This window comes from Corylus avellana, chromosome 2, assembly GCF_965113065.1.
Source record: "Corylus avellana chromosome 2, dhCorAvel1.hap1.2, whole genome shotgun sequence".
NCBI classification, from domain to species: domain Eukaryota; kingdom Viridiplantae; phylum Streptophyta; class Magnoliopsida; order Fagales; family Betulaceae; genus Corylus; species Corylus avellana.
The window spans coordinates 26,397,301-26,408,322 of record NC_142491.1 but is presented as its reverse complement, the minus strand read 5'-3'; the positions used below and the strand labels follow the sequence as shown (position 1 = coordinate 26,408,322).

Here is an 11,022-nt window from a genome sequence, read left to right as displayed (position 1 = left end):
CTCAGATGCCTCTGGCTCAACTTCAGGTTCATCTTCGGCCATCGGCTCGGCCTCACTCTCTTCCGCACCAGGTGCTAGTCCCCGGGGCATGTGGGACAAGCTCTTGTTCCATTGGCGAATGCCAAATATGGGAGTAGTAGTGACTGGCTCATCAGCTGCGGTACCCTTGATGCCTTTCTTCCGGAGGATGTACGAGATTAAGTATGGGAAAGGCAACCCCCATGAATGTGTGGACTCCGCTCCTCCAACGTGCACCCCATTCCAAAATTTCTAAATTTGGTTCCAAATTATGTCGGGAATGGAGTACCAAGCATCTTTATGGAAGGCGTAGAGTGTTTGAAGAAATTGATCCCCCGTCTGAGATTTGTGCCCCAAGGGAAAAGCATTACGGTGTAATATGGAGTCCACAAACCAAAGCCGTTGAGGTAGCTTCGATCGGCTGCCGGCATTATGATGGGAATCGGCATATTGCCCATCGCACATGTCCTCAATGATTTCCACCACGTAGAATCTGGCCGGTTGCTCAGCAAGTTGTGCGGCTTCTGGAGGGTGCTCATGATTGCATTGAAGGGCAGCAGCAATGTCGGCCCGTGTTACGTCAATAGCTTTGCCTTTCACTTTGGAAGAGAGGGCCGCCACGTTGTTGCAGTCATGCGACAGGTTGGCATAGAACTCGATCACCAATTTTCTGTAGGCAGTGGTGGTGACCGGCTTGAAAAGCTTGTTGAGCCCCCGTCGCTTGAACTCGGTGACCGCCCATTGAGTCACCTCAAGATTTTGAAAGTCTTCGCGAATGGCGAAGATGGTCTCAAATAGCAACTCCCGCTCCTCAAAAGTGGGCGGGGGACAAATGGCTCGGGTATCGGACCCTCGGGAGGACGAAGCTCGAGCTCTTGGCATGATGAGGTTGACTGGGGACTTTTGACAAACACTTGGTGTGCACTAGAGATAGCCAAAATTGAAAAACAAAGCAACTCCGCTCAAAACCCCCTGCAAAAACAGCAAAATCCAACCACAACAAAGCAATGTGGGTGGATGAACACCCACAATTGCAGAAATATGAGAAAAAAAAAAAGTTGGGGAAGTGATCAGGGTTGGGGTGTTGATGGGAATGGGGAATGGAGTGTAAATTAGAGGTGGTGAAAAATACCTGGTATGGTTGCCGGAGAAGAGAACCGTGTGGTGGCTGTGTGGTAGAGGTGGTGAAAAATGGTGGAGGAGTGATGGAGGTGGGTGCTGCTTGGAGAAGAAAAATATGCGGGTGTGGGGGGAAAGTGACCTAAAATAGGTCACGTGATGTGCTGGCCGAGTGCGATCGATCGCACACGGCCAGCATATGGGCGTGTTGTTTCTGTTACTACGATCGACCGCACCCAAGATGTGATCAATCGCAGTAACAGAATGTTAAAAGAGAGGCAGAATGTAAATTATATATAATATATATATATAATTTTTTTTATTTTAATTTTATTTTAATTTTTATTGCATAATGTACAACAACTTTGATAGTGATACAATGAAATGATAGGATCAAGTGACAATCAAAATTGAAACAATTGAAATTAAAGGTTCATTCAAACATCCGTTTGATCATAGTACATTTGTTCAATCGATCATGATAGGATCAAATGATCGATGAAACTTGAAACAATTAAATTGAAGGTTTGATCGAATATCCGATCAATCATAATGAATTAGTTCGATTGATCGTGATAAGATCAAATGATTGAAACAATTGAAATTGAAGGTTTGATCGAATATCCGATCAATCATAATGAATTAGTTCGATTGATCGTGATAAGATCAAATGATTGAAACAATTGAAATTGAAGGTTTGATCAAATATCCGATTGGTCCTACCTAGTGCATTTGATCGATCGATCGTGATAAGATCAAATGATCAAACAAATTAAATGTTCGATCGAACATTGAATTGAAGTCTAAGCATTTTATATTATATTAGTGCATTACTTAAATTGATCGGGATACAATCAATACAACTTGACATGATTGAAGGTTCAATCGAACATTTGATAAAATCAATTCTGATCGATGCTATTACATATTAGTCTGATCGATCGTAATGGGATCAAATGTTCGATCAAACATCCGATCGATCATAATGAATTAGTTCGATTGATCGTGATATGATTAAATGTTCGATCAAACATCCGATCGATCATAATGAATTAGTTTGATTGATCGTGATATGATTAAATGATCAATCAAACATCTGATCGGTTCTAATAGATTAGTTCGATTGATCGTGATAGGATCAATCGTTCGATCAAACATTTGATCGATCGTAATGAATTACTTCGATTGATCATGATAGAATCAAATGTCCAATCGATCGTACTTAATTAGTTTGATTGATTGTGATTGGATTAAATGTTCGATCAAACATCCGAGCGATCCTAATGAATTAGTTCCATTGACTATGGTATGATCAATTGATACATCAAACTAGATACAATTGAAGGTTCAATCGAACATTCGAAGGTTCAATCCAACATTCAATTGAACTATTAGCTTTTTATATTATCTTAGTGCCTTAGTTATATTGATCTTATATTATCTTGAGATTTTGTATTATTTTATGACTAATTATAAGAGAAATATCAACTTAATGATCTTTATCATTAAAATTTTATGAACGGAAATTTTTAGTTAATATTATAATAATAAAAACATATTATAAGAGAAAAATTACAAATAAATAAAAATTTAAAAATTTGTAGTATAATTTTTTTTTTGGAAAATTATAAAAAGATACTAAAGTAGCCTCCCGAACAACCAAATTGTATAAAAATGCCACTTATTTTTAATATTCATATAATACCCCTATTATTTTAACAAATAAATAATAAAATAATTGAAAAAAAAACGAAATTTTTTTCAAAAAATAAATTACAACTTGCTTCATGTTTTTTTATATTTTTCTCATTTATTTTGGAGCCTTTTTTTTTTTTATATTTTTCTCAATTTTTTTTTTTTTTTAAAGAAAAATGCCCCAAATAGCCACTAATTGAGCTACACCAAATAATTTGCCGCCATCTGGTAAAAACTGGCGGGTGCTCAAATTTTCGGAGGAAATTTGTTTACCAAATCCCACGACCACGTACATGAGCTGCAGCTAATATCAGTGCTCTCACTCTCACTCTCACTCTCTCTCTCTCTCGATCGCTCTCTCTCACTCAGTACTCCGGTGCAAGGTTCTCTCTCCGGCAACTCTCTTTCCGGCGCACCTCTCTCTGCCAGCTCTCACTCCGACGCACTTAACGCTCTCCTGTAACTTTCTCTCCGGTATGAGTTTTTCCTAACCCTTGAAAACCTTAAATGAGTTTCTCCTCTCTTCTTCTCTTTCTATTTTGCATCTAAAATGGTTGATTTTTGTGGTTTCTATACTGTTTACTGTGATTTTTAGTATTGGGATATTTTCAAACATAGTAGGAGGCTAATATTTGATCATTTCAAGCTTGTGTTGGGTGTAAATTTATTCAATTTTGCTCTTCATTTTGTTGTCTATTGCTGTCTCTGGAGAAAATCCAATTGATTTCTTGATGGCAAATTTACTAACCTGTAGAGTATAGCCCTTTATTGGTACAGAGTACAAATAAGTGTAAAAAGGCTAACTTAAAATGTGAGATACAGAAAAATAAAGAAAAAAATATTCATATTTATCAATAGTTTAGAGGAATAAGAATTAGCAAAAACTATCTCAAGCATGCATATACAGAACTCAAAAAAAATTGGAGAGTTTTTTTATTAATTTGTTTTTTTTTTTCTTTTTCACAAACCATTCCATCAAAAGATAGAAACTACACATAACCAAAGCTGAAATGAGAGTAAGGTACTAGGTGAAACACAAAACAATATGATTTTAAATTGTTTCTAAAAGTGCTAACCCCATGCCAAAACAACCCAACTAGTGCAACTTATATATCCCATCATTCTTTTCGGAATCAATTCTAAACTATCAAAGGGTCCAAACAGAATTTTTCCTTTTTAATCTCTCTAAAATGGCTACAAGTTCACATACCATCTATACAAGAGAGTTTTACATTTTGTGGTCAACCACATGAAAGTTACAATTGAAATGATTCATATGTTGCCCAAAGGTAGTATAACATTCACCTATGTTTGAAATTCGGGAGTTCTAAGATAAATTATGTCTGGTATGATGCATGACAGAAATGCAGTAATCCTAAGCATACTTGTTCAAATTGAAACAAATCAGTTTAAAATCATGAATCAATGAACCTGCATCACAATTAAGTCACTATATTAAAGGACAAACAACGTGAACATGCAGTAAATTATGTGGCACCAACGTTTTTTTCTAGTGTAATGGTTGCTATTTATGTGTTGCAAATCAGTGATTTTTGTTCAAGGGATCACACATTAACTAATCTAAACAAGGTAGAGGAGAAACATAAGTATATTTAAGCATGTTCTAGATGGAACTTACTCTAAACCAAGAGATAACAATTAAATAGAGGACCATTAATATAACTATGTATTTGATTGAACAAACAGATATACTACAAAACTTTTGTTTTTCTTTTCCTTCTTAGAGATTGTTAAACTTCAAACCCAAAACATTAACAATGTAGGAAGAGAAGAGAGAAATTGATCATTCTTGAACAAAGTGTGTAGTATGCAAGACAAGCAATAAGAAAAATACACATCTAAAACTTTGTTTATTATCCCCATTCATAAAGGTCATTCATTTATGACATGACCTGCAAACCCGACACAAACTCAACATGGATTTAGCGAGTTATAATTAAAAAGTCTGACTCGTTTAATTAAATGTGTAAAATTAGGGTTGATCCGTATAGTCTTATACGCATACCTTGACACAACCCGAACTCGAAACACAAGAAGTTGCCACCCCTAACTATTCATGGCCAGGGTAATTAATAGTACTGCAAATTGGGGAGGATATATGAAAAATAAAATTTATGACATTACCTGTAAATTAACATTCTAGAGCCATGTTGTATTATTTGATTAGTTTGATGTAACATATGGTTAATTAATTGGATGACATATTGACAGAGAGACATTTAAAAGTAGATAAAAAAATTAAAGATTTAATTGTCAAAATTGAAATTGCACGAAAACCCTAATAACTTAATTTGATTTTTTTCTTTAAAATATTTACATACCTCGCGGATGCCAAGAACATCTTGAACAGTTTTGTTGTTGGCCCAAATGTAAGAGAATAGATAGTTATAGCTCTACAAAATGAATGAGCTAGTTATAGTAATAGAAAAACAAAAGGAGAAGCTAGTAAGATTTGCTATAGTCATGTTGAAGCCTTAGTCTTTGTGGCTATGGTTTTATTCTCTAGCAAATCATCAGAACTGAAAAAGAGAATAAAAACAGGTTATTGGCTGGGATAGCTTTTAAGTTGTGGGGGCTCTTTGGACTGGGAGTGTGGAAATATATAAGGAGGAGATGATATTTTTTTCTCTAGATTTGTTAGATTTGAGGTGGAAGATGGGTCCAAGGTGAGGTTTTGGCATGACTTCTAGTGTAGGGAGCAACCCTTGGAGATTTCCTATCCGGATTTGTTTAGTATTGCACATTGTAAGGATGCGTGGGTGGTGGATTATATACAATTCCGAAAAAGAAATGTACATTGGAACATATACTTTTCCATAACATATGGAACTCAAATACTCTTTCTTTGAGCTGTTGTATTCTAATAGAGTGAGCAAGGAGGAGAGGATGGAATTTGTTGGATCACCACCAAAAGGTGAAAGTTTGAACTGAAGTCATTCTATCATGTGTTATCCATTCTTGTAAGTTCTCATTTTCCTTGGAAGAGTATTTGAGTATGTTGAGGGTCCCTTAAAAGTGACATTCTTTGTGTGGAGAATGTCACTTCTTTTTAAATTTTTAAATTTTTATACTTATCAAAAAAAAAAAGAAGTGACATTCTTTGTGTGGACGGCGGCATTTAGGGAAAATCTCGACTTTGGATAATTTGAGAAAGAGGAACACCATGGTGGTGGATTGGTGTTGTATGTACAAGAAGAGTGAGGGATCTATTGATCATATTATTTCTCCATTTTTGAAATAGAAAGAGAAATATAGAGTTCGCTTTTCCTTTTGTTTGGCATTGTTTGGGTCTTGCTTGAAAGCGTGAGAGAATTGTTGGTGAGTTGGAGGGGACAAATGGAAAGTTGTAATGTTTTGGAAGTTTGGAGGTTGGCTCATTTATGTTTAATGTTGTATTTGGAGAGAGCGGAATGTAAAGAGCTTTGAAGATCAAGATACTTAGGTGTTAGAGCTGAAAAATACTATGTTCAAATCACTTTACACATGGATGACGGCGATAAATAGTCTGCCATTTTCTACTTATCTTGATTTTTTGGAGTTTTGTTCTTTTTTACTATAGTAGGGGGTTTCTCTTGTATACTTTTTGTGTACTAGGATTGTAGCCTTTACGCTTTGAATAAGATTGAATTACGTATAAAAAAAGCAACTTGGTAGACCCAAAGTGCCACGTGGTACCAACATGACTGAAAAAATTAAGCAACAAAATTTGACAACTAAATTTAATTATTTAGTAACTAATGTGGTAGTCCATATAAGAGTGCCATGTGGACTACCACATCAGTTTGTGAGGAACTTGTAATAAGAGCTATATTACCCTTTGCAGCACTTTTAGGGTAAAAAATATAGAGGGTCTTAATCTCAACAAGTGTTGGCTTCAGATTGTTGGATAGTGGCAGAAGGAAAAATGTACGTATAGAAGTAAATGTTTGATTAGTGGTTTTTACATGTTTTTATGTGTATGTATTCATATGCACGGGTGGGTGGGTGCACACACGGTCATGTATAGCCATGTCATTAATTGTTTACCTGTATAAATGTGGGGTTTGTAGAGATATGTGTTGATTGGAGTAATGCATAAACTAACTTGTTTGTGGGATACCTAATAGTGCGATCGATCGCACTCACTACAAGTAAAAACCTCTCTGGTGGTGCGATCGATCGCACTACATGCTGAAGCCCCTGATAGTGCGATCGATCGCACTCACTACAAGTAAAACCTCTCTGGTGGTGCGATCAATCGCACTACGTGCTGAAGCCCCTGATAGTGCGATCGATCGCACTCACTACAAGTAAAACCTCTCTGGTGGTGCAATCGATCGCACACGTGATCGTCTGAAAACTTGTATTCCCACTGCATCTCTCCCTTCTTCTCTTGTGGTTGCATTAAACCTCTCTTCTTCTCTTGTAACCTATTAAACCTTGCTTCTTCTCTTATTATTACTTGTTTATTACTATTAAGTCTTATTCTTATATTAGGATTATGTTATTAATTTTCTAGTTCACATCAACTTATGTTATCAAAGTTGGTATAGTACATGATTGTATTGTCTTTTCCATTTAAGTTCAATAAGAAAGTAGCACAGTAAACTTGAAGCAAGACAAAATTCTATAATAAATATCAAAGCTAACAACAATGGTAAAAAATGTAAAACTGTCATTGAGCTAAACAAGTAAATAAATTACAGATAGAAATTTGTTCTAAACTACTAACCCACTTCTAGAATATTTTGTTAGGTAACATGGCATTGAGCTAGCATCAATACTTGAGAACAGACCTCCCATTTACTTTTATTAATTCTTAAGAATCTGATCTTCTAATTCCCTTGTGTGCGTACATGTACGTAACGAATAACCTCTAATAGGGACATCAATATGGATAGGAGTTGGATGCGGGAAAGTACTCGATGTTCAGAGCGATTTCAAAAAGGTGTGGAAGAATTCATGGAAATGGCAGTTAAATCAGTTGATTCACGTGATATGACAAAGTGTCCATGCCGTGATTGTGCAAATCGATATTATTCTCATATTAGCGAGGTGAAGGGTCACTTGTATATAAATGGATTTACTCCGACATACACTCGATGGATATTTCACGGGGAAGAAGATCATTTTAGGGTAAACACTTCTACAAACATGCACACACATACAACTGAAATGATGGAGGAGGTTGATGCAGTTGAAGAATTGTTAGACGATGTATGTATGGGGACATTTGTTGATGCTAACATCGGAGAATCCTCTACTTCACAGGGCCCCACAACTGATGATCACGAACAAACAAGCTCCTTCTACCGATTTTGGGAAGATGGTTTACGAGAACTTTATCCAGGCTGCAAGAAATTTACACAAATTGCTTTTGTACTGAAGATGCTTCATATAAAGGCGTTCTGCAACATGAGTAACAAGGCATTTGATATGATGATTGACTTGATAAAGACGGCCCTCCCAGATGGAGAGATATTGCCACGCTCGTATAGAGAAGCAATACAGTTTAGGCGACACGTGGGATTCGGTTACGATAAGATACACGCATGCATGAATGGTTGTGTGCTTTTTTGGAAAGAACATGTAGACAAAGTGGTATGCCCAAAGTGCAACAATTCAAGATGGATTGATGGCAAAGGCAAAAAAAGTAATATTCCTCAAAAGGTTTTACGGTATTTCCCAATAAAATCAAGGTTACAACGGTTGTTTATGACAAAAGAAATGGCCAAGGAAATGCGGTGGCACAAAGAAGGTCGAGAAGATGATGGCAATACTCTCAGACACCCTGCCGATTCTATTGTATGGAAAGAGTTTGATAAAAGACATGAGTGGTTTGCAAGTGATTCCTGTAATGTGTGGCTTGGTTTAGCAAGTGATGGTTTCAACCCATATGGTAATATGAGTACAACATATAGCATATGGGCAGTAATGTTAACGGTGTACAATCTCCCTCCGTGGATGTGTATGAAGAGTCCAAATTTGATGTTGTCCCTTATTATCCCTGGGCCTTCAGATCCCGGAAAGAATCTTGATGTATATTTGCGCCCATTGGCTGATGACTTGAAAGATTTATGGAATGAAGGCATATGCATGTACGATGTATCAAAGAAAGAGACATTTCAATTGCATGCGACATTACTATGGACTATAAATGATTTTCCCGCATATGGAAAATTATCTGGGTGGTCTACAAATGGAAATCTTGCATGTCCAGTATGTAATAAGGATACATCATTCAGGTATTTGAAGTATGGGCATAAGGTGTGCTTCATGTGTCATCGTCGGTGGCTTCCTCAAGAGCATCCATGGCGTAAAAGAGGAGATTTGTTCGATGGTATAAAGGAGCATAGATTGGAACCTGAAGAATTGTCTGCAACTCAATTGTTGAAACAGCTAAGGGATGCTGAGGGTTTACAATTTCGAAAAACAAGCGGGAGAAAGAGAAAGTACACAGATGTTGTGTTGAATTGGAAGAAGAGAAGTATTTTCTTTGAGTTGCCTTATTGGTCAAGTTTGAAAGTACGTCACAATTTAGATGTAATGCATATTGAGAAGAACATATGTGAAAGTATCTTATGTGCGTTGATGAATATTGATGGGAAGACCAAGGACACAGTCAAGGCACGAAGAGATTTACAGTTGATGGGTATACGTAAAGAATTGCATGTGCAGCCAAATGGTGAAACTTATAGGATGCCACTTGCGAAGTACACATTGGCAAGAGATGAGAAGAAGAGTTTATGTGAGTGGTTGTCAGGTGTTAAATTTTCTGACGGGTATGCATCTAACATTGGTTGATGTGTGAACAACCTTCCTGGTAAAATTTCGGGTATGAAAAGCCACGATTGTCATGTCTTCTTACAGCACTTGCTTCCTATTGCAATTCGAAATTTCTCTACGTCGGAAATACGAACAACATTGACCGAGTTGAGTACCTTTTTTACGCAGTTATGTGCACGGACGTTGAAAGTTGATATCCTGAAACAAATGAAAGTCGACATTGTAATAATTTTATGCAAAATGGAAAAAAATATTTCGCCAGCTTTTTTTGATGTTATGATCCATCTAGCACTTCATTTACCTCAGGAGGCCGAGCTTGCCGGTCCGGTACAAAACCGTTGGATGTATCCGTTCGAAAGAGAACTTGGAAGATATAAGAAGTGGACGCGTAACAAAGCGCGTCCAGAGGGGTCTATTGCCGAGTGTTACCTAGCTGAGGAGAGCTTGACCTTCTGTTCCAGGTATCTTCGGGGGATTGAGACAAGATGGAACCATGAACGGAGAAATGTTGACGTTGATATTGTAGAAATGAGCCAGCGCTTGGATGTGTTCTCCCAACGAGTTCGGCCGTTAGGAGCAGCTAAATTAGTAACACTGGATGCTAATGATTTTGGTAGGGCACGATGGTATGTGTTTACCAACTATAACGAAACGGCCTCATATTTGGAGTAAGTTTAGTAATGGTCTTTGTGTTTTACCTGTTACGACATGTTATAATTTTAGCGTTAATGATCATTTACGAATACGTTTATTTTTCATGCAGTGAACATTATAATATGATCAAAAGAGAAGGCGGCCGTGACATTGATAAAAAGCATGAGGCTAACTTTGAACGTTGGTTCCATAAACGTTTATACAATAGTGGGTGTACTGCAGACAATGGCTCAAAATAATTATATGATCTTGCATGTGGGCCTGATCGTCATGTTAGATCGTATAGAGGTTGCATCGTGAATGGGGTTAGGTACCACACGAAAGAATGTGCAGAAACTCGTACTACTCAGAACAGTGGTGTTTCTGTTTCAGGTGAGGACGAAACCTCAATAACTGAGTATTATGGTGAGTTAAAAAATATTCTAGAGTTACGTTACCCTAGCCAAAATCTCGTGTACTTGTTTGAGTGCGATTGGTGGGACACTGGGAGTGCAACAGGAGTACAAATGGACCAAGGCTTCACGATTGTGAATACTTCTCGTACATGGTGTGAATCCGACCCGTTCATCTTAGCATGTCAAGCTTCGCAAGTGTTTTACTTGGATGATCCCAAATTGGGTGGTAATTGGAAAGTGATGCAGAAGTGGATCAATATAGACATCTATGATATTCCAACAGTACAAAAGGGAGATAATATAGAAGATGACGAAAGACTCAGTGATGACGTATACCAGGAAGGTGAATGTGTTG

The 11,022-nt window shown here is 37.1% G+C and overlaps 1 protein-coding gene across 1 annotated transcript; it reads left to right on the top strand.

Annotated features, from left to right (window-relative positions):
• The first annotated feature begins 850 nt into the window (after positions 1-850).
• Positions 851-10,347, top strand: LOC148587568 (uncharacterized). The gene is made up of 3 exons (XM_088512694.1): positions 851-906; positions 8,460-9,099; positions 10,342-10,347. The coding sequence occupies exons 1-3, from the start codon at positions 851-853 to the stop codon at positions 10,345-10,347; spliced, it is 702 nt and encodes a 233-aa protein (XP_088368820.1).
• Positions 10,348-11,022: the final 675 nt, after the last annotated feature.